Genomic DNA, 25,575 nt, shown 5'->3' with positions numbered 1-25,575 from the left:
GTTGCAGGAAATAACCATAAAATATTTTCAAGTATACAGGGTAGGGTGTCTCTAAAATATCAAATCAAATCAAAATTCTCGGGCTATAAGTTAGTAGCTTTAATTTTGGAAAAAATTTAAATGTCCCTGAAGACATTTTTTTACTAAGCTCGTTATGGTATGAAAATGATGGTCTGTGTTATACCCTGTTCTGAAATCTGTATGGATAATAATTTTTAAAATTGGTGTTGGGGGAAATAACGAAACATATAAATGTTTAGTATATTTATTGTCATACGTAGGTATACAAATTTGATCTTAGCTTCTGTAACAAAAAAATAATGTACGTCGCTGATATCTACGTTTTCCGTATCAGTAGAGCTTTTGGAGTTTATTACAATTGGACCAAATACATGCGAAATCGTCAAATATTAATAGTTCTGTTAAAATTTAAGCTATAAGTAGAGAAATCAAATTAATACTTAACTTTGTCGTAGTATGGTATACAAATGGATTTAAGATAGATAAAAGAACTAAGAACTGGAGTTACAGTAACAATTTTAGGCTCTTAAATCTCTAAAAGGCACATAACTATTTTTCAAGCTAAAAAACATCATATATTTATAGGTAATGGATTTTGGGAACAGCTATTACCTTGAAAATGTCGCAAAGAATATACCTACCTAAACATCTCTTTTCTTACTCAGACTCTTTAAAGTCTTACAATATTTTAGAATTGAAAATATTTAGTTATATTATTAAGGTATTGGATACAAGAGCTATGAATTATGCCGATTTAGTACACAAGTTTATGTGAAATTTTCAAGGGCATAGCTCTTCCCAAAATCCATTACCTATACAGCAGTGACTAGATGTCTCAGTAGAGATGTACTTCAGACAATAGTTTGCATTATATTTCTGACAACCAAAGTGTAATAAAGGCTCTGAAGTCATTAACTTGTAAATCAAAGCTTGTGTCGGTCAGCAAACAAGGTATCGTTGATGTGGGTGCCAATAAAGGAATCGTTAAATAAGAAAGCTGAAAAGTTACCAAAACAAGGTTCAAACTGATGTTTCCAAAACCCATTTCTTAGCTAACCAAAATCCACATGAAAAGAGTCTTTCTTGACTAGGAATATGATAAATAGCTGAATATATTGGCCAGAAGTATTGGTATTCTTTAATGTAATTAGATTAAGCTCTAGATGCAGAGAAGCTAAATAACACATAATCTACAAAAGTCTGCCGTGGTCCATATATTTTAGTTTAGAATATACTGAGAAATTCAAAAATTGAATAATACACAGGGTATTGTATTTGAAATAATAAAGTTGGCAATACGTATTGCCCACTCTTACAATGACATAAACAGTAAGTCTCTATGGCAAAAAATTCTCGACTAAAAATACTAGTCGACGTGTCAGAGCGATTTTTTGAACACGCCTTCCTTTATATGTAGTATCGAATTTATTCCATTTGGCTCTTCCACTCCCTATAAAAAATTAATTGGTATTTTTTGCATGATAGCTCATACTGAACTTTAAATGGTACTTACACAAAAAAGTAATTGGCTTTTTTACATGTTGTCTATTGGATTTACAATGCTAATGATATGTAGGTTCTACTTTCGTGTCACATTTCTATACATTTAATCTACAACATTGTTTTCTAGTCATACTACAACAAATCAGATTATAAAGTCAACAATGTTTCCCATGTCGGTGTGCACAAACAACCTGAATAGAAAGTAACTAATAGAGCTGGAACTTTTTAAGATAGGACTCTAACATTAACTTGTCTATGGCAAATATCTTGTAAAACTTACATTCATAATAACAAAGTCCGATTACTTGGGAACTAACATAGACAACATCGGGTACGCTGATAGTACCGTCCTAACAGCAAGCAACGCAAAAGAACTATAAAGTATAAAATATAAATCTAAATGTTTCCAAACCTATAATTGTAGTATTTTTCAACATAGGTACCAAGAAACGTACATTTGTGTGCCGATGGGCAATTAATAGACCAGGTAACTTCATGATACTACGACAACCAGAGATAAAGCCACGCGCATGAATAAGCCTGTCTCTCTCTCTTCTACGCCTACGTCACTGACCGACAAACGCCAGGCCAAGTGTTCGATTTTTAACTTCAGTTTGTTATTTTTATGCAGTTTGCGAAAGTTTTCGGAAAGCATAAAGCTATGTTTTCGGGATAAAATTCTTAAATATAATTAGAAATAGTCATTACTGCCCTTTCAGCATGGTATTATTGTTAGTATTAAATCTTTGCGACTACTCTTTCTAGATTTAAAAAAAGATTTCAACATTAATTATATAACAACATATAATTTAAATCAAGTTTGCTTAGAAGGACTATTCTCAGTAATACGTGTGATTGGAGGTTTACATGATCATCCGTCTCCTTTGCAATTTAAATACCGTCTTCGTAATTTTATTATGGGTCGGAACGATGAAGTTATTTCACTCTCAGCTAATGTAAGTAACCTACCAGAAACAACAAACATGTCGCTTCAAAACATGAAAGCAGGAAGCTCTTTGAATCTTGATTGTTACAACAATGACGTAGTAGATTCAGTGATGATAACCGAACCACTCTTTAGTCAATTAAATCTTGCAGTAACTTCAGAAAATTAAAACCATCAAACAGATTGTGAAATGGAAGAGTTGTATCATGATTGACTAGAAAATTTAGCTGGTTTCATAGTTTTCAAGCTACGACATGAAGAGAGTGGGCAGTTCTACAAATAGTAACACTTCTTCCTCGTGGGTAAATCATCTCTCAGCAGGGGGTTTGGTGAAGCCTTCAGAAATATTACTTACGAACTGTCGTGAACTAGAAAATATTTTTTGCCAATTCATTGGGGCTATTAAAGCTGGCATCAAAAATTATCAAAAATCTTTATGGGAAAGATCAGTTATTGTTAAAATACCTGGTGATGTAAAAAACTATTTTTTAGATGTTGTTCTGAAGCTATTTTCTTGTGGCATTTTTACAATTTTAACTATTTATAATGGGAAATAAGCCACAATATTATTAAAAAATGATTTTTATTAACGTTTCGACGCCCAAATCGGGTGCCGTTGTCAAAATACAAATACTAATTAATACTGGGCGTCGAAAGTGTGGCTTATTTCCCATTATAAATAGTTAAAATTATTTTTTAGATGTCGGATGTATTTTCGAATGCGAGTTTTGAACCAAAAGTTGAAAGAAAAGTATAAAATACAAAAAAAAATTGCAAAAATCGTTAAGTAAAATGACTCAAATTTAATATTGTTTTTGTTTTGTTTTTTTTGTCTTGTTTTTTTTTGGGCCGATAGATGTGCTCTTTTTCTAGTCATAAAGCTGAGCGGGAAGAGAACTAATCTCAGGAGATGAGTTTTGCTTGGAGAGTCTTAGGACTTTGCACCTCTTTAAACCCAAGACCGCTGGGTACTCCCAACATTGATTGGGGGTATGTAATCTTTGATTGCACCCTTCTCGTGGTCTGATAGTCAATGCTCAGAAAACAAATCGCCAACTGCACCCAAAGGACAGCACTAGAAGGCTTAAAACTACGGTGCTGGGAGGAACAGAGATTTCATTTGCCAAAAAAACAAAATACCTTGGGTTTATACTGATCATAGGCTGAAATGGAATGCTCACATCCTGAAACCCACACAGAAAGCTACTATGTCCTTGGGCAAATGTAGAAGAATGTACGGTGAGAATTGGGGCTTATTGGACCTTTTAAAAAGGACCAGACTAAAGAATGTAATCTAGAATTAGAGGACCACAATAGATCTGAAAAGGTAGAAGGGGAATAAGGCTAAACGGCCACCTCTTTAAATCCATCTAAATATATCTACTTAATTTTGTTTTTGTAATTTTAATACTTTTTTGAAACTTTAGTTTTTTTATTATTTATCAATAAACCATCTTTTATTTGACGCGGTTTATTTAAAGTTTTCTGCATGTCAAGAAACCTCTTTAATTTTTGCAGTGAAAAAACTATTACGTTTTTTAGTACAGTATCTACATAATATATTGTGTTATTTTACTGGTATGATTATAATAATTCATCAAAGTATAAATTAAACAGTGTAACAGAGCAGACGAACGGCAACTTCAGTTATTTAATAACACGAGAATGTATAAAACCGTATAAAACTCTATGCTTTCCCATAAGTCTCCGTACAAGATTGTCGGGCGCTGACGTCATGCGCGCACCGGTTAAAAGTTGTTCTCGAAGTGGCTTTATCTCTGGTTGTCGTAGTATCATGAGGTAACTTCCATAAAATATTTGGGAGCCAATAGCCAGGTAACCCTATAAAAAGAAATCCTATCAAGAATCGAACAACCAATGAAAACATTTTTGTACCAAAGTCACGCCTTACCATAAATATCAGAATCCGAATGATTAGATGTTACATGTGTTGTCTTGCTATATGACTTGGACACATTACTGAAACAGAAAAAAGAGTAGATGCCATGTAGGAAGATATCAGAACTCTTGGATGAAAGACCTGATGATATGGTTTGACCGCTCATCGCAGAAATCTTTCATGTAGCAATTTCCAAAGCTACAATTGAAGGAGACGGGATAATAAGAAGGTTACTTGGGATACAATTGGTGAGTTTTAAACGAGTCCTGGAGGTATCTCATACTTTTTATTTATAATTTTTGTCTTTTAAAAATTTGCCATTTTGGCATGAAAGTGGCTGTGGCTCCAGCTGTGTTATATGTATGATTAAATCTATATATTTATTCATAGCTTAAAAATAAATACTCAAATCACCAAAGTCATGATTATTAGTATAGAAATATAGCAGTGTACTAAAGGGTTACTAAGTTGGTATTGTCCGAGTAAAAAATATTGTGGAATAGCTTTAAGCCGGTGAAATATGATATTCTTCAAATAAAGATATATTAGGTCAAACGTTTAAGAAGCGGCCCTTTGAACGCATCTGTGTTTTTACGGCCAGACCTCCCGCATATATATTCACAAGTTTCTTGCAAAAACTTAGTTTTAGTTCGGTAGCAGTGTAGTACTGGAGTGTACGTGTGTTAAGGGATACGAGTGTTTTGTTTGCTGTAATTATTTTGAATATTGGTTTAGTATTTCGTTTGGAGAGTGTCAAGTGTTGATTATTGTAATTTAATTAATGTGAATAGTGATGTGGCGCCCGTGGGATAATGTAAATATCGCGTACGATAACGCTGATATTGTAGAAATTGCCAGTGCTAGTGTGAATGCAATTACTAAAAAAAAAGTGCTCGTAAAGAAGATTCGAATGCATTTAAATGCAGAAACACAGCAAGTATGTTTGAATGTATACAAAAATCTACGTACGAAATTCGGCTTCGATGAAACAGTATTGGCACAAGCCACCTCTGATTTAACAGAAATTCCACTTTCTACTGTATATAAAATAGTTAAAAGTGAACCCTATCATCGCAAGAAACGATGTGACTACAAATTTTCAAGACCTTTAAATGCGTCACTTGTAAAACTATTGAAAACCACAATATACGACTGCTGCAAAAGCAATGAAATTCCTACAATAGAAATAATAAGAAAGAAATTGGAAACAACCGGTCGAAATATGAACTGCTGTGAGAAAACTCTTCAAAATTGGTTAAAAAAAATGGGCTTTAAGTTTAAAAAAATAAATAAACGTCAAGCAATTATGGAAAGCCAAAGAATAGTCAACAGACGTAATATTTACCTAGAAGAAATTACTAAATATAGGCAAGAAAATAGGAGAATTTATTATTTAGATGAAACTTGGTATGATACCCACGATACAGTAAAGAAAGGATGGACAGATGGTTCAAGCATGTGCATACCAAAAATGCCTGCAAATAAAGGCTCGCGGCTAATTATTGTACATTGCGGAGGAAGTGAGGGATGGGTTCCGAATGCTTTAAAATTATGTGGGAAGAAAATGGAAGATTGTAACTTTGACTACCACAAGAATATGGAAGCTGACATTTTTGAAGATTGGTTTGAAAACTCGCTGATCCCAAACTTGGAGAAAAACAGCGTAATAGTGCTTGACAACGCTTCCTATCATTCCCGACAGCTCACTAAAATACCAAATACATCTTCAAAGAAAGCTGACCTGCAAATTTTTTTAATGGAAAATGATTTGTATTTCGAAGATTTTTACACAAAAAAAACAACTTATTGAAGTTCTACACACGAAGAAATTTAGAAAATTATACGCTCTAGAGAGTATTGCCGAAAAGCATGGACACACTATATTGAGACTTCCCCCCCTACTTTTGTGTTTTCAATCCTATTGAGTTAATTTGGGGACAATTAAAACCAAGTATAAGGCGTTCAAATACATTTCCTAAATTTGACAAAAAGGTAATTGAGATAATTAAAAAAGAAGTAGCCAATATTACCAAAGTAGACTGGCAGAAAAGAATCGCCAAAGTGATCAAAGTGGAAGAATATTATAAGAAGATTGGGCACTTTCACATTAATGGCGGAAATAAATTTATTATTGAATTGGGCGATGATAGTGACGAAGAAAATACGGAAGAAGGAGAAAATGAGTTAAGTGTATCAGTATTTTAATTGTTGTGTTGTGCAATTCATTTTCCAAGCATAAGTGTAGTAATGAAAAGACTCAGTTAAAAGAATATTTTTAGATTTTGTATTTTTAATAAATAAAAAAAGAGCGGGGACATGCTTGCATTTTGTGCTGAATTTTAAAAGTTTTGAACTGTATACCTAAAGTAATTTTAGATCTAACTGTGTTTTTATAAAGTTCTTTTAGTATCAGTAATTCTAACAATAACAAGATTAATAATTATAAAAGCTATTCTACATCAGTTATTAATGCAAGCATGCGGTAAGAGGGAGGTCCCTGTGAGGTTAAATGTTATTAAAAAATTGATTAAATTAATTTTAACACATACAATATTATCTCCTGCTTTAACGGTATTTACCTAAGTATAAATAAATATATTTAATTACCAGAAAACACCAGCTGCCTGCCTAATATAGCTTAAAGAAGAACAACCCAAAGCTACAAATCTTACCTATTACACTATATAGATTGCTTGAACAATACTTGGGCTCCGTCATTGCCAAGGTAGTGGAGCGTGCGAAGACGAAATACATCGGCGTCTCATAATGGCCAGATCAAAACTAGTGGACCATTAAGAAAAGATATTCTAAACGCTTAATGGTATTTGAAATGTAGGTCTGCCGTAGAGTGATGCGCACACCACGGACAACACAACACACCAATAACTCAATATTATTAGAACTTAAACTCGTTACAACTATCAAATTATACTGAGATACTTTGGACATATTAGTAAAAGAACAAAAGGTATGGAAATAATGAAAGTTAAAGGCATGTACCTGACTAAAATTGTAGAGAAAGGTGTCCATCGCGATGATCAGATTAATAAACATAACCGTTTACTCATTTTTGGAATTAAAACAAAATGCACAAGGAACAGATAAATCATTAGCAATAGTCAACCGAATGGAACAACGTTAACTACATCCCTCCGATAGGGGGAGGTAGGTTATCCATGTGGAAATGTGTGCTAAGTAGTAAAGTAGGACTGTAGAGAAAGTAAGTTTTATTATAAATTGCCAGATGAAATAATCAGAGGAATTAGGTAGTTTCTTTTGTGGAAGACAATTTATTCAATTAAACAATTGTTTTGAAAATAACTTAATGGGGGGCCGAAGCGTCAAGTAAAAGGTTATTTTATAATTTATGGTTAATCTCCAACGAGATGTCCCACATGAAACAAAGGTATATTCATACTCGATTTGTTGTAGTATCTAACATATTTAACAAACACTTTATAACATTTTATACACAAATTTTTAACTAAATTATCCCTTAACATTTATCTAAATACAAGGGTTGTATTGTGGCTCCATGCTGACATGATCACAATGTACCCTTTCGTTAGGATTAGCTACAGGTATTCTAAAAATCTTTCCTAAAGGCATACAAACACAAATTTTAAACTGTGAAGTGATATAATTATTGTTCAACCTGGCTACTGGAATTTTATTTAAATCTACAAACACTCCCTCTTTCCCTAACAGTACGATAGAGCCGTTAATGCTCTTTAGGTGAATATCTTGGTCAGCAGACCAAGTTATAGTCTTTCCGTTAATGTTTGTACCCTCAGCACCTTTTACAGTAATAGATTCACCATCTACAGTTAAACTTTCGTCTATGGGGCTACTTATTTTGTTAGTACGAATATGTTTAGACCTAAAATTGTTCACTCGCCTTAGGTTTTCATAAACAGGCTCATTAACAGTAAAAATAGATTCTTTGTGCGTATTGTTAATATCGAAAAAGTTTAACCCCCTAAAGTAAGTTTCGTTGGGATCTATTTTTGCTTTTAAAGTACCTCGACCATTCTTTACTAAATTTAGAAGGATTGGGCTGCTGTAGGATGTGATTTCCATGGGTTCGTCTTCGAAGCTTTCTACTTTACCATCTCGTTTGTAAATGTGATCCAGGTTTGTTTCGCCAAAGAACTTGATTGTTTGAGCTTCTGGAACCAGTTCGATGCTTTGCATACCTACAAACGTAAAATATAAGTGAGTATTTATTAAACACAAAAAATAATTAACCTGCGATTATAATACTCGCAAAAGTACAAAGAATTCCTAAATCATAAAATAAATAACCAAATCGATTTATTACGTGAAAGTAGAAATGATAGAAAAAGCACTAAAATCCGTGAAAAATAATAATGCATCATGACCTGAATATACAGGGTAAGTCATCACTAACGGGACGGAAGATTACAGCGAAATGGTAAAAGATTTGAAAAAAAATTTAAATTAGTAGTTTGTAAGTCAATAAAAGCTACATTTTAAAATTATTTTGAAATATACAGGGTGTCCCAATAAATGGCGGCGTATCAAAGTTATATTTTTTCTTATGAAACACCCTGTATTTTATTGCATTTTTTAATTGTCCGCAAAAAATAAGGTGCAGTTTTATAAGGCTTCCCTATACCTATGTACAAAGTGTTCTGAGTTATGTTGACTTTTCTTAAAATGTAAAGTTTTAAAAGAAGAGATAAAGGCAGTTTTTGTTTATATGCGATTCAGAGTTGGACCACCATCTCCAAATAGCTATTTCAGCATCCTCATGCCTCCTCAGTGAAGCTATGCAGTCACAACTCTCACAACTTAAAAGAAGGCTTATTGCTTATGCTCAAGTAATTTAAAAAATTTCTTTTACATCTAAATAGTTGGCTAATGGTTGAATGTATTTAATGATTGATTATTACACATTTATTTACAGGTTGTTCAAAATTTACAGTTTCATTATTGGATTATTCAATGTGTCATATCATTCTTATTTTAAATTAAAAACCATGTATATTAATAAATAATTATACTAAACAAATTTACCTCTTTCGAATGGTATATGGATGTCCTATACCTAGGTCTCATAGTTTTTGCGTAATTTACAAAATTATTAAAATTCTTAATCTGTAAATCGATTTTAAAACAAAAGATGTAGTTAATTAATGGCATTGTCATTTTATTACAGTACGGTCTGGTAATTATCTTGAAATTAATGTATTCAATGATTGATTATTGCACATTTATTTACAGGGGGTTCAAAATTTACAGTTTCATTATTGGATTATTTAATGTGTCATATGATGCTTCTTTTACATAGAACACCATGTATATTAATAAATTATTATACTAAACACAGGTTCCTTTTTCGAATGGTATAGGGATGTTCTATACCTAGGAGTCATAGTTTTTTGCATAATTTACAATTTTCTTATACGGTAAATGGATTTTAAAAATAATATCACTCTCGATTTTTAAACCCATCATCTTGCCATGGTTGTTAGAAACGAGTGTAGTTGTAAATAAATTACTTTACTTTTAGTTGCTGATTTGTAAAATAATTTTTTTCATTGAAAATAATTAAATACATAACGAGACATAAAGAATTTTATTAAAACAAATACATAAATAATACAAAATGATCCCCAACTTATTATAAGTAAAAAATTATCAGTTATGTAATAGATGTTCAAAATGTTCGCCTTCTTGTGCAATACAACAAACGATTATATCTTCAAATGATTTGCTTACATTATTTAAAAAGCTGTTGTTATAGTCGCAAAAAGCGTTCGAAATTCTATGTCCATGAACCTAGCAGAGCAAGGTTAGCAGAATGGAATCAGACCAAGTGCATAATTAGGTGCTAATTAGGTGCTAATTAAGTACCCCAATCGCGAATTTAGTGCTCCTTTTTTTAAAAAATTATGAAGTGTTCTGCCAGGTACATATGAACTCAGCAGAGCACAACCATAAAAAACATCAAATCGAAAAGTGACCAAGCTTATAATTAAGTACTAATTAGGTGCTAATTTAGTACCCCAATCGCGAATTTAGTGCTCCTTTATTTTTTAAGTTATGACATGTTCTGCCAGGTACATATGAACTCAGCAGAGCACAACCATCAAAAACATCAAATCGAAAAGTGACCAAGCTTATAATTAAGTACTAATTAGGTGCTAATTTAGTACCCCAATCGCGAATTTAGTGCTCCTTTTTTTAAATTATGACGTGTTCTGCCAGGTACATATGAACTCGGCAGAGCACAACCATAAAAAACATCAAATCGAAAAGTGACCAAGCTTATAATTAAGTACTAATTAGGTGCTAATTTAGTACCACAATCGCGAATTTAGTGCTCCTTTTTTTTTAAATTATGACGTGTTCTGCCAGGTACATATGAACTCAGCAGAGCACAACCATAAAAAACATCAAATCGAAAAGTGACCAAGCTTATAATTAAGTACTAATTAGGTGCTAATTTAGTACCCCAATCGCGAATTTAGTGCTCCTTTTTTTTAAATTATGACGTGTTCTGCCAGGTACATATGAACTCAGCTGAGCACAACCATAAAAAACATCAAATCGAAAAGTGACCAAGCTTATAATTAAGTACTAATTAGGTGCTAATTTAGTACCCCAATCGCGAATTTAGTGCTTCTTTTTTTTTAATTATGACGCGTTCTGCCAGGTACATAATATGTAGGTACTCAGCAGAGTACAACTTTAATAAACGTCAAATCGAAAAATGACCAAGCTTATAATTAAGTACTAATTAGGTGCTAATTTAGTACCCCAATCGCGAATTAAATGCTCCATTTTTTCTTTCCTTTAAGCCATGTTCTGCCGGGTACATATGAAGTCATTAGAGTACTAACTCAAAAAAGTCCAAACATACCTATCTTAAATTTAGGTGCTAATTAAGTGCCCTAATAACGAATTTCATGCTCATTTTTTTTTTCCAAATTTTGGCGCGTACTGCATTCAAGTTTATGCGAGGTCAGTACAAAGTCAAGCCGTTTAAAAAATCATCAATACAGTTGCTGGCCTATCTCACATTTGAGTGCTAATTAGGTGGAGTAGACATAATGTAGTGTATCTCGATAACCGCACTACAAAACTGTACATATGACGGTATAAAAGCAAGAAATAAAAGGATCTCTAAATTCACGTTTGGGGTACTAAATTAGCACCTAATTAGTGCTTAATTATAAGCTTGGTCACTTTTCGATTTGATGTTTTTTATGGTTGTGCTCTGCTGAGTTCATATGTACCTGGCAGAACATGTCATAACTTAAAAAATAAAGGAGCACTAAATTCGCGATTGGGGTACTAAATTAGCACCTAATTAGTACTTAATTATAAGCTTGGTCACTTTTCGATTTGATGTTTTTTATGGTTGTGCTCTGCTGAGTTCATATGTACCTGGCAGAACATGTCATAACTTAAAAAATAAAGGAGCACTAAATTCGCGATTGGGGTACTAAATTAGCACCTAATTAGTACTTAATTATAAGCTTGGTCACTTTTCGATTTGATGTTTTTTATGGTTGTGCTCTGCTGAGTTCATATGTACCTGGCAGAACACGTCATAATTTTTTAAAAAAAGGAGCACTAAATTCGCGATTGGGGTACTAAATTAGCACCTAATTATGCACTTGGTCTGATTCCATTCTGCTAACCTTGCTCTGCTAGGTTCATGGACATCGAAATTCTTAATTTCCTATCATCTGGAGTAGTAGAAAATGTAGCATAGATATACAATATTTTTAATATAACCCCATAAAAAGTCCATCTTTGTCAAACCTGGTGACCTAGGTGGCCAAATATATGAACCGCCTCTACCTATACATTTATTTTTAAATTTTCTGTTAAGGTAGTTCTTAACATCACGTCAAAAATGAGCAGGTGCTCCGTCCAATTGGAGCCACATGTTTGTTCGATTGTTCGGACGTTAATGTGGAAGGTTTTCAAGAAGGATCCAAAAATCTTGTTTTAAGAAATTTAAAAAGTTGTTCCATTCAGATTTTCGTCAAAAAATACGGGTCAATAACGTACTCGCCCAGAATACCGCCCCAAACATTAACACTATAGGTGTTGGCGATCAACAGTAGGAAATAAATGTTTGTTTACTGTATCATATTGAAATGAAAATTATGTCTATTTACTAGACCATTATTATGAAAAGTAGGTAGATTAGTCTGTATACAATACATTGAAAAAAAATCAGGGCCTTCTCCAAATTATAAAGTCCATAAACAACAAGTTAAATATTTATCATAATCCTGTTCGATCTAATACTGATGTAGTTGAGTTTTATACGGATAATAGTGGTTTCTCTTAAGTACTCTAACATTCGTTTGACTGATTTCCAATTCGGCCGAAATTTTTTCTTTACTAGTATTTGAGTTTTCCGTAACAGAAAGCAGGACATCAAGTTCCTTGACGTAATCACAAATAACTGGTTTATTTTTATTTAACTTTCCGTATGCAACATTACAAGTAGCACGGAATCTATTGAGAAATCTCTCAAAAACGTCCTTTTTTGGGTGTCTTCTATCAGGATACTTTTGGGCGTAAACTTTAGAAGGTAAGATACAATTTTGGAAACACTACCCAATGCAAAGTACCATGTCTACTCGTTCGTAGATAACATGATTATTCACAAGGGCGGATCCAGGGAGGGGGCCATGGCCCCTCCCGAGAATGTAAAAAATATAAGTTTAAATATTTGCTGTTTAAATGTTTTTAGTTTCAAACATATATGTACAAAACAGGGGATAAATGTTTGGACTAGAATAATTTAACAAAAGCAGTAACGGAAGCTTTAAGAATGATATAGGATATTCTATAAATCAAAATGTCGATAATTTTACAAAGTGCCAATTGTTAGAACGACCTTGGCAGCCCTCAAAATCGTATCAATTTCCATATTCTGTACACACAAGGAATAAAAAAGAAAAAAGCGTTACTTGGATCACCAGCATTTAGAACAAATGAGTTGGTGGGTACTTTCGCACAGTCAAAAGGGATTGTTTTACAAGTATTGCGTTTTATTTTTCTAATGAAAAATATGGCCACAATAAAGGGATGACAGCCCAAAGCCTTGTTCCGAAACCTTTAACATCTTTCGCCAAACTGATGGGCAAAGACGGAGCCATACAAACCCATGAAAAAACATCATACCACAATAAGTACGTTCAACTTGGGCTAAATTTTCTACAAAGTTATCGCAACCCGCAAAAGTCAGTTATTAACCAGATATACTCTCAAAACTCTAAACAGATACAAGAAAAAAAGAAAGACATTAGTAGAGTCCACTGTTCTTAGATCGACAAAATATTCCTCTGAGAGGCCACCGTGATGATGGCCTTCTGCTTCTGGACGAAGATGCTGGACCTAGCAATAAGGGAAAGTGTTAAGGTTTAAAATCGCCTCAGGAGATAAGACTCTTAAACAACACCTATCCACAGTATCATCCTGAGCAAGATACATTAGTAGCACCAGTAAAATCAATTGATAACATGTTGTGGTGAAAAAATAATTGAACATATAATAAATCAGGTTCAAAGTGTAAATTATTACTCTGTCATATTTGACGAAAAGACCGAACTACCCCAGGTGGAACAGTTTAAATTTGAGATAAATACAGAATAACAACATTCGTGAAGATTTTGTCAAATTCATTGGCGCTTATCAGAACATAAAAATAATTAATGAAAATTAAGAGAGAGGGGAAGAACAAGTTCTGTCAGGAGAAGCATTGAGAAAAAGAGTATTAAACTTGTTGAAAGAACTGCACTTGGATCAGACAAATGTGTAGGAATAGGTACTGAGTTTAATAATACTTTAATAACGATATGTTTTGAATGTATTTATGGCACCCAATAGTGTGTGAAAAGGGCCTTAAAACTCACCGGTGTAACCCTAATTTTTAAAAATTGCCCCCAAATCCTTGGTACCCCTCTCCAAAAAAAGTTCATGGCCCCTCCCGAAAATCGGCCCTGGATCCGCCCTTGATTATTCATTTTTGGGAACAATTAAATTTGAATATCATACACGTATGTTTATATTTTTGATAATTACCAGACTGTACTGTCATAAAATGACAATGTCATACAATGAGATACATCTTTTGTTTTAAAATTGATTTACAGATTAGGGATTTAAATAATTGTAAATTACGCAAAAACTATGAGACCTAATTAGGTACAGGCCATCCATATACCATTCGAAAGAGATAAATTTGTTTAGTATAATGATTTGTTATTATATATGGTATTCCATTTAAAATAAGCATCATATGACACATTGAATAATCCAATAATTAAACTGTAAATGTTGAACATCCTGTAAATAAATGTGTAATAATTAATCATGGAATACATTCAACCAATATCCAACTATTTAGATGTAAAAGTAATTTTTTTATAATTTTTTAAATAACTTTAGAATAAGCCTTCTTTTAAAACTTTACATTTTCAGAAAAGTTAACATAACTCAGAACACTCTGTGCATAGGTATAGGGAAGCCTTATGAAACTATACCTTATTTTTTGCGGACAATTAAAAAATGCAATAAAATACAGTGTGTTCTATAAGAAAAGATGTAACTTTGATACGCTGCCATTTATTGGGACACCCTGTATATTTCAAAATAATTTTAAAATGTAGCTTTTATCAACTTACAAACTACTAATTTAAATTTTTTTTCAAATCTTTTACCATTTCGCTGTAATCTTCCGTCCCGTTAGTGGTGACTCACCCTGTATATCTGCAGTACTATTAAAGAATGGAATACCCAAGTTCCAAGTTGATGTTCAATCTGAAAGAATTATTTACGAGATCTTTATCATCAATCAGTCAATCGCGTTCACTGCTGGACATAGGCATCCTTCAGCTCTTTCCAGTGTTCTCTACACTGGGCCGCTTGTAGCCAGTTTCCCGCTACTCTTTTTATATCGTCGGACCATCTATTCGTCGGCTTCTCTTATAGTTTCTGAGCCTCCATTCCATGATTCGTCGTGTCCACCGTCCATCTCCTGTTCAAGCTAAGTGCCCTAGTGCCCAGTTCCACTTAAGCGTCGTAGCTCTTTTAGAACTCCTGATCTTTGTCTGAATTGTTGGTTTGTTACGTGGTCTCGAAGGCTCACGTTCAGCATTGCACGTTCCATGGCTCGTTGTGTAACTATTCGCGGATTTTTACGTCAGTGTTAAAGTCTCTGCTCCATAAGTTTGTACAGGCAAAACACATTGGTTATAAACCTAATATCTCTTTCTCGAGAGCTCTCTCGAGAGATATTTATACACGAGAAAGAAATCCCAAGGAGTTAGAAAGAAGCATGGACTACGATCACTACAAAAAACGCTTAAAAGGCTATTGTAGAAACTAAAGATTTACCTCAGAGACTATACTACCTTTGGTCAATTATAGGCCAAAATCCTTAAAAATTTAATCGAAAAAGAGTGTATATCGTATGAAATTGTAAAATAAGCAGGATTCCGAACGGAAAATATATTTTTCGAAAAGGTTTGCGGCAGGGATGTTGTCTTTCTCCTGTTCTATATAAAATGTATCCAAACTTTGCCCTGATCCCGATATGGTGAAGAAGTTGCTGCTCTGGAATGGGCCTATAACTGAATGTGCAGCATACTTTGTACAACTTTCATTTCGCTGATGAGAAAGTGGCTGTAGCCCAGGACAAAGATGACCTGTTAATTTATGGCTAAAATGTTATTTAGAGAATATGAAAAGAATGGGGTCTATACGTGAATCGGCTAAAACCATAATACCTGTGCATTGGAAATCCAACTCGAAACTGATCACTAAATACTGTAGTATGAACATAAGTACTGAATAGAATACTGTAATTATTGCTTGTAGGGAGTGCACATATTTAGGCACACCAACTAACAATAGTGACAGAAAACAGAAAAAAGTTATAGGATGTCTAAATTGAAAACTATGGATCAAATATATATCGCGAGAAATAAAAGCTTCTCGTTGAGTTAATGATTAAAAGTATCCTACTGTATGGATCTTTGTTTTATGAAATGGAAGCTTGGATCTTGAATGCGGTATCAACGAAAAAACTGGAACCATCGAGTTGTGGGTGCGTAGAAGAATTCATGAAGATATCGTGGACAGAACGCGTCACAAAAAAGAGGTTCTGTAAAAGATGAATAAAGAAATGAAAATCTTAAATAAAATCAAGAAACAATAGAAAATTGGAATATCTCGGAGATATTACACGTGGAGAGAGATACAAGTTGCTCCAACTGATAACGCAGAGAAGGATTCAAGGAAAAAGAAGCATGTGGAGATATAGAATATCATGGCTGCACTTGCACAACCTGAGACAATGGTATGGATGTACATTAAATGAACTTTTCAGAGCAACAGTCTCTAAGTCCGAATAACTATGATGATTGCCGACCTCCGTCGCGCGTCGCGGAGAGGGCAATTGAAGAAGATGGTATGGATATGAATCTTGACATCTACACAGAACAGAGCGTTGCTTATTATCTTTAGAAAAGAACTTCTTTGAAGATCTGACAAAAAATCAAGGTTTGAAAAAATATCATACGACACAAAGATGAGAGTACAGTAAAACCTCGATATAACGGACAAGAAAATTAAGTCAAAGGTGAAAAAAATAAAAAACATCTTTGTATTTTACAAATAATTTCAATAAAACTTTTTATTATAGCATAACTCGGAAACATTTCTAATTACAAAAAAAAACAGCAAACTTCAAAAGTGCAAACAAAACTTAAAAAAATAGTTTTTTGATTTATTTTAAACTTATTTTTATATAACGGACTTTCGCCTTTAACGGACACCCCGTCCATCCAGGCACTTAGCCAATGAGGGGTCCATGGGGTCCGGACTCCTCTCAAAATTGTCTCGGCTCTTTTACCAATGCTGCAAGTTTATCCCAAGATTTTATTTTTGGAAAAGTGGACAAAATTATTATTTTTTCACAAGGATAATTTCTGTTTTTATTCAGTGGACGGATCAACTTATATCCAATTTAAAAATCAGGTTTACCAAAAAGGAAACTATTGTATCAGCCTTTCAAATTCTATTACCTGGATTTGCCTCTACAGAAAAATAAAAATAACTAGAAAATTTGTCTGCGTATTACTCCAACTACACTTTCCTTGCAGCAATAAATGCTGAATATTATGTTATGGTGTAACTGTATGGTGGTATTACAATATCATCTTTGGAACCAAATACCGAAGTTATCCGCATAATGGAACATTGTAATAAAGATTTTTTTAAGACATTTACAAATTCCTTACAATTTTGGCAACTATCCCTTTCACAGCGGCCAGTGTAGAACGTTTGTTCTCCACAATGAAGCGAGTAAAAACTTTACCCAGAAAGAAGATGGGAAACGACAGACTTAGTTTATTGGCTCTTTGATCTGTTCATTGGAACGTTGAATTAAAGCCAGATATATATCAAATAACCAACAATTTTTGGGTATATTTCGTTAGAAATCACTAGCATCATCAGGGACGCTAAAATGACATTAAAGATATAATGTTGAAATTAAGTATTAAAAACATTTTATTAGGGTTAAATTGTCGTCATATTGATGTCATATCTTAGTAAAGTAGTAAACACTTAGTAAAAATAACTTGACAAATTTTTGGAGAGGAATCTTAGGGCTCGAGAATGGAAACTAGGAACAGGAGGAAAACCGGATGAGAAAAAATCCATTTATTTATTATACTAAGAATTAGAAACAATACATTATTATATTATAACCCTAGATAAGAACAAAAATTATTAAACAATTATATAATTATATTTTTCAACAAACATTGGGCTTTATTTTATATTTTGCGTAATATTTGTGTTAGCACCTACGAATTTTACATTTTTTATGAGATTTGTGTGTATGTGTCAGCGTGATTATGGCATTCGACAAAATCTATTACAAACCTACAAAACGGAAATTATTATCTAGTTGAAATGTTTTCATATCCATTTTTTTTTAAGATTCCGTAGAGGCCTATGTACCCGAGAAGCTATCTTTGCATTAAGTGTACATACTAATCCAAAGGTGGAAAATATGTACGTTTGTTTCATAGATTTACCAGTCTGCCATAAACAGCTAACGGGTGTCGTCAAAACAAAACAAATAAACTACAACGATTTTCGAATTTTGACAAAGACACTTCAAAGATTTCGAAATTAAAAGAGAGGTACGACAGGGATATGTATTGCCGCCAATATTTTTCAACGCATTCTCTGAAAAAATTGTGAAAAGAGCTCTCGAGGAAGAAGCAGCTTGGAATAAGGGTCAATGGAACACCAATTCATCATCATCATCATCATCTTGGTGCTACAGCCCTTAGAGGGCCTCGACCTTCTCAAGCTTTCTACGCCATTCTGTTCTGTCCCTTGCTTGCATTTTCCAGTTGCGGACTCCGATCTTCTCGGCATCCTGTGTTACCCCGTCCATCCACCTCAGCTTTGGTCTACCCCGTCTTCTCATTCCTACGGGTTGAGCTGTTAGAATCTTTTTTATCATGTTCGATTCAGGGGCCCGGGCTACATGTCCTGCCCACTGCAGGCGGTTTCGCTTAATTATAGTGATAATATCTTTTCCACCAAACGTATGCTTGTAGATATTCTGCAGTTCAAAGTTATGGAACACCAATTAACAACATTAATTATGGGAACGATACTGTCATAATGTCGGGCAACTTTAACGACCTCCAGAGGCTAATGAATAAGAGAGTTGAGTATAAAGAAGAATATGAACTATCAATAAACATTAAGAACACTAAACTTATGAGGTTATCAAAAACCCAAAATAATGATAAAAGCCTGATAATTAACATAAATACTTTAGAACAAGTCAAAAACTACAACTATCTTGGCACAAGCGATTAGTCCAAAGAAATCAAAGTTTGAACAGAAAAAGCAGGAAGAATTTGCAATAAAATGACAAATATACTTTGTACAAGAAAACTGAATTTAGAATTAAGTTATACTAGCAAGGTGCTATATTTTCTCGACTTTGCTCTATGGAATAGATGCGTGGGCCCTAAACGCGACGACTCCGACGAAGCTAGAAGCATTTCTAACTGTGGTATATAGAAGGGTTGATGTAGCTGAAGATATCATGGACCGAGCATGGAACAAACGATGAAATCATGAGAAGAGGTAACAAAAGAATGGAAATAATGGAAACCATCGAAACACCAAAGCTGCAGTACCTAGGACATGTGGTGAGAGATACGACATACTTCAATTGATTATACAAGGGAAGATCAAGGGCAAGAGAAGTATGGAAAAGAGAAGAATGTCATGGTTGTTTAATTTGAGGGAATGGTACGAATGCACATAAATCAAACATTCAAGAACGATAAGATCAAAATAGCCAAGATGATTGCCAACCTCCATTGCAGAGATGGCACGTAAAAATTTTTTTTAACCTATATCACTATTTGTGCATTTCTCATAAAATTAATGATGTACTTAAGAAATGGTTTAGCTGAAGAAGACAATAGGTACAGCTGAACAGCTTAATATTTAGCAGCAATGGAAACTCATTATGAATTATTTCTTGATACAGGCTTGAAGACAACTAAGATTTCAGATAACATTTAAGTGGTTTATGGTTTAGATCACGAATGGATCCATGGTCACAAATACAGAGAGGAGAGGTAAGTACATATTCTAATTTTATATAAGTAAGATGAAAAGCGACCAGTTTTAAACGAATCAATGCTGACATCCTCTGTGCTCTGTTTAATAGGTGAAATGAGGAATATTTTTTTGGAAGTGTAGGGTCAATGCTGAAATAATGTGTTCTAGATTTATTTGCAATTTCTTTGTAATCAGTTTCTTTTATTGTAAGTACCTACTTTATACTATAGTAAGTTCTAGCAATAAATTAGTACATTTTTAAATTGAAAAAGGGAAGAAAAAGGAATAAGTGAAATCCTTTATAAAAGGTATATTTATTAAAATTCTCTAAAAAGGGCTATATTACAAAAGCAGAACCAGTTTTCGATCTGATTACAGATCATAATCAGTGCTAACAGGATGCTAACCTGCTAAGCCACCAAAATTGAAAATATTTGGGTAAAAACCCTTTAAAACTATACAACCATGGAAACATTGACTAGAATTAATATAATATACATGGTTGTATTTAAATATGACATGATTAGGCCCCGGGCGCCATTTGACCCTCACTTGAGTTGAATTCGTTCTTCACATTTTGAACGACCGTTCAAATTGCCCTGAGCCTAATCATGTGATATTTAATACATACATGTAGGTATATTATAGTAATTCTAGTCAATGTTTCCATGACTGTATAGTTTTAAATGGTTTTTACCCAAATATTTTCAATTTTTGTGGCTTAGCATGTTAGCATCCTGTTAGCACTGATGATGATCTGTAATCAGATCGAAAACTAGTTCTGCTTTTGTGAGGTATCCCTTTTTAGGTAATTTTAATAAATATACCTTTTATAAAGAATTTTTTGTGATATATGGTATACAGCCAGCTACAGGAAAACTTTTTTCCACCTACCTCTACCGAAAGTGTACTTTCCCTGACCTGATTGTAGGGAACAAAGTCGTACTTTTCTTCCCTATGACGCCCTATACAATATTCTATTCTCTATTACGTAAGTATCTATACATTTTAACGTTTATTTGTAGAACACCCTGTATTTTGATGGTAAAAAACAATAAATTATTATTTTGGTTTAACAATGTTTACATTAATAATTTGACGTATATTTGACAGTTGGCAGTTCTACGTACCTACTTGTTAGTTTTAGTTCTCTAATTAATTTTGTTAGTTACATAAATACATTATTTAAAAATGAAAAAATGACTTGTTATTTGAGGAAGGTGGAAAAATCATATGTATAACATGGGAGTAAAGTGCCTTTTCCTCCCTTGAATGATTACTGCACTCCGCTATGCGTCGGGCAGTAAACTTAATTCTCGGGAGGAAAAGTAGCACTTTCCTCCCTTGTTATACAAATAGCTTTTCCTTGTGGATTTGAAAAACAAAAAAGAATGTGTGTGTACTTTGTACGCACGTAAGAAGTTATACTTCTATTATATGATTTAAACGAAATTAATATACTTTTTATTTATATTTTGTTTAAATATTAAACTAATTTATACTTACTACTTCTCAAACATTTTTATTAGAACAGTGCCAAAAATTAAAATAATAAAAGAATAAAACACACACAAACACATTAAACAAGCCACAAATGATGTCTGAACATTAATTGTCGAAAATTTTTTTAACTAAATACGTATTTTCTGAAAATACAATTATATAATAAATATACTTACAATCATAAAATGTATTAAAAAAAACAAAAAAGAAAGTTTCTATTGGGACTCGAACCAGCGCTGATAAGAGCGGTTGGTATTGGAATTCATTCGCCTTCTCCGCTTAGCCACGGACACTATGTGTCATTATTTACGAAGATCGACTAACTAAACGGATTAAACTTGTGATATTTTGATATTTTGAAAATTGATCAAATTATTTTAATTTTGAATTGAAATGATTTAGAATTGAAAAAATACAACAAAACATAGAGTAAAAAACAATATATTAGGTGAATATTGATAGAAATTTTGATGGTAATCAAATTATATAAATAAAAGTATTACATACTATGTATTTTGGCAGATCAAATAGGTAGGTTTATACCCATGATACATTAACAATTATTACGTACCTGTTGCTTTTAAAAACTATTTAAAAGTCACTACAATATTATAAACTTTTTTGTTACTGTCCTCACAACAATAAAACTAATATATTATACATTTGTTTACCTTTACCTTTACCTCCAAACCACAGCTGCCATATCGGATAATTTTTGACACATTTGAACATCCAATCAGAACAAAGTTATAATGCGCATGCGCCGGGCTGATAGGTTTTAACATATAAAAAATCACCCTCTATCGCCGGTAAAGAAGTATAACTTCAAAAATTGAAAAAGGTACTTTATCGGAACCGTACATAGATTGCAAATTAGCGCTCAAGTAGTTTTTCAATAAGCTTTTCTCCAGCATCATACCTTGTGCAATAAACACATGACAAAAACGTATCATACCTTGAATAGCCAGGGCCAATCGAATCAAACTCATATTAGCATGATCAAAAATATGTGGGTTCTTATAAAAGTTAAACTCTACAAAATAGATTGCCATTGTAATCCAGACACTGTTTCAAGACCGACAAATACCGTAAAACTGTAAAAAAAACGGTCTTTCTTCTTTGTCTACAACTAATAAATGCTGTTAATTTCAAATTATCACTTACATTTAGGTACATTAATTCATAGGATACTATAGCAAAGGCATCAGAGTTGCAAAAAAAATAGAACAGATCATAAATTATTTCTAGATCAGGGCGGATCTGTGAAAAAACGTCTATTTTTGGATGTGCGAGGTGGCATTCGGATTTTTGCAGATAAAGTTAGGTGACAGCTTCAATAATAATAATTGACTTATGCTCCTTCTCAAAAAATATGTCCGGAACATTAATAAAAAAAATTAAAATATATAAAAATTTCAAAAAACATCGATTTTTTTCTACTTTTTTTGCTTATAACTTTAAAACGATTCATTTTGGAAAAAAGTCGTGGGGAAGTAAAATAAAGATAATTGAATTTTGTATCATATTCTTCCGGTTAAAAATGTCTTAAATTATTAACCTTTCTGCAAAATAGCAATAAATACCAAATAAGGGGGCAAAATAAGCATATTCTTATTCAATGTTTTTCAACCACTTTGGTTGCACTTAGTGCCTTCGTAATTCGCTCAGAAAATTCTTACAATATACTTAAATCGTCCACCAAATTTCATTAAAATCGAAATAGATTTTTCATAATAATTTTGCAATCTAATTTTTTTTTAAAAAGTTAAAATTTTTTAAAAACTTTCTGAACAAAAAGTAGACCATTTAGAAGTTTGCTAATTTTTTTACATATAAAGAGGCGCTCTACCTATTTAATGCACTTTACAGAACTAAAATTGGATTATTTAAGCGGCCTCAGCACTGTTTTAAAGTTATAAACAATTTTTTGGTTTATAAACAAATACAGTGAGGACGTTTGAGTTGGAATAAATTCATTTTTCAGTTATTTATCAAGTAAACATTTTTTCTGTTTTAGGACAACAGTAAAATGTATTTCGAATTAAATAAATTATATACTTTCTTCTTTTTGTCTCAATTAATTAAAAAAACATTTTGGGCACCCTGTATAAATATTTATGTTAAGGTCTATATTAATGAATAGAGAATTGAACAACCTTTCGAACAAGCTAGCATACGACCCCTATTCTCATTTAAAAAAAATCATCGATTACGTCATCACACCCAGATGGATGACGTCACTAGTATGTTATATATGCCAGAAAATTATAATTTAAATATAAAAATCGACCTGTTTCGGGATTTATCTCTAGAGTCGCGAGAAAATGAATTTATTCCAACTCAAACGTCCTCACTATATTTGTTTATAAGCCAAAAAATTGTTTATAACTTTAAAACAGTGCTGAGGCCGCTTAAATAATCCGATTTTAATTATCTAAAGTGTATTAGATAGGTAGAGCGCCTCTTGATATCCAAAAAAATTAGCAAACTTCTAAATGGTCTACTTTGTTCAGAAAATTTTTAAAAAATTTGGACTTTTTTAAAAAAAATTAGATTTTAATGAAATTTGGTGGACAGATTAAGTATGTTGTAAGAATTTTCTAAGCGAATTACGAAGGTTCTAAGTGCAACCAAAGTGGTTGAAAAACATTGAATAAAAACAGGCTTATTTTGCCAGTTTATTTTGTATTTATTGCTATTTTGCAGAAAGTGTAATCATTAAGGACATTTTAAACCAGTCGTATATCATACAAAATTCAATTATCTTTATTTTATTTCCCTACTACTTTGTTCCAAAATTAATCGTTAACTATTATAAGCAATGAAAGTTGAAAAAAATCGATAATTTTCGAAATTTTTAAATATTTTAATTTTTTGATTAATGTTCCGGGCATATTTGAGAAGGAGCATAGGTCAATTATAATTACTGAAGTTGTCAGTTAATTTTATCTGCAAAAATCCAAATGCCACCTCTCACATCCACCTCAAAACAGATTCGCCCTGGTCTATTCGGCATATTAGTTAAAAATAATCAACAAAATAAACATAAAAATAAATAAAAAAGTGGTTTCAACATGAAACGATTTTTCAGTAAAATCAGTATTATTATCAATTATTGAAATTTGTTTTTATAAAAATAATAACAAAACTTACCATGACCTAGTTTCAATACTCCAATTATCGTCACCGTCAAAATGAGATTTCCAATAACTAAAATAAACAGTAACACCAACAAAGTCCAAAAGGCAAACGTTTTCCTTCCTCTCATTCCCGGTTTAATATTTTCCACAGGCATATAGCCCGCCTTGAAGTTGTTGTTAAATTTCGGCACTGACCTGTTCAAAATCGCCTTCTCCTTTACCGAAGCCGTGTCCATTTCATCGGAAAAGGGTTCAGACGACTGGGGTGATGTCGATCGATAATCCATCTTCTTTTTATAGCTAGATTCCTTTTTTAATTTGATTAAAAGGTAAACATTGCCGGAATCTAAGAATGATCGACTCGATTTTTGGGACGATTGACGGAATTAGCATCGGGACGCCGACGCAGATCTTTCGGTAATCTGCGCATATTAGAGATGGGAATAACTGTTATGGGAATCTCAAAACAAAGAAAAACTAAAAAATCGAATTCTCCTATCTCTATGAAATGGCGAATACTAGATGGTCTAATAAGTCCTAGTGTAATAATAATAATATAGTCCTGGTCTAATGGTCCTTTGATTCCAACAAATATGTTTTTCTAGAAAATTCTTTGGTTATATTCGATATGTCTCCGTTTAGCTCAATACAACGATTCTAGCGATTTCCCAACTTCTTTATGCCGTTCAAATTATACAATTGTTGAAGCTCTGGAAAATAGACTTTTGTTTCGTCAATGATCTCTTCGTTGCCGCATCTTTTTATTAACGAGCCATCTCTTCATATTTCGGAACACATAATAATCGGAGAGGGAAGATGGATGAGAAAGCAATTCAAAGTCCAAGTCTGTCTCATCAATTTTTGCCATTGTCATTTACCATTGTCGAATAAGACGGGGG

The 25,575-nt window shown here is 32.9% G+C and overlaps 1 protein-coding gene across 1 annotated transcript; it reads right to left on the bottom strand.

Annotated features, from left to right (window-relative positions):
* Positions 1-251: 251 nt before the first annotated feature.
* LOC114332478 (beta-sarcoglycan) lies at positions 252-25,069 on the bottom strand. Its single transcript, XM_028282274.2, has 2 exons — positions 24,690-25,069; positions 252-8,566 (listed from the first exon to the last, which is right to left on the bottom strand). The coding sequence occupies exons 1-2, from the start codon at positions 24,961-24,963 to the stop codon at positions 7,878-7,880; spliced, it is 963 nt and encodes a 320-aa protein (XP_028138075.1). The 5' UTR covers positions 24,964-25,069; the 3' UTR covers positions 252-7,877.
* Between the last annotated feature and the right edge of the window lie 506 nt (positions 25,070-25,575).

Source organism: Diabrotica virgifera, chromosome 4 (assembly GCF_917563875.1).
Source record: "Diabrotica virgifera virgifera chromosome 4, PGI_DIABVI_V3a".
Lineage (NCBI taxonomy): Eukaryota > Metazoa > Arthropoda > Insecta > Coleoptera > Chrysomelidae > Diabrotica > Diabrotica virgifera.
This window is presented reverse-complemented; position numbering and strand designations above follow the sequence as displayed.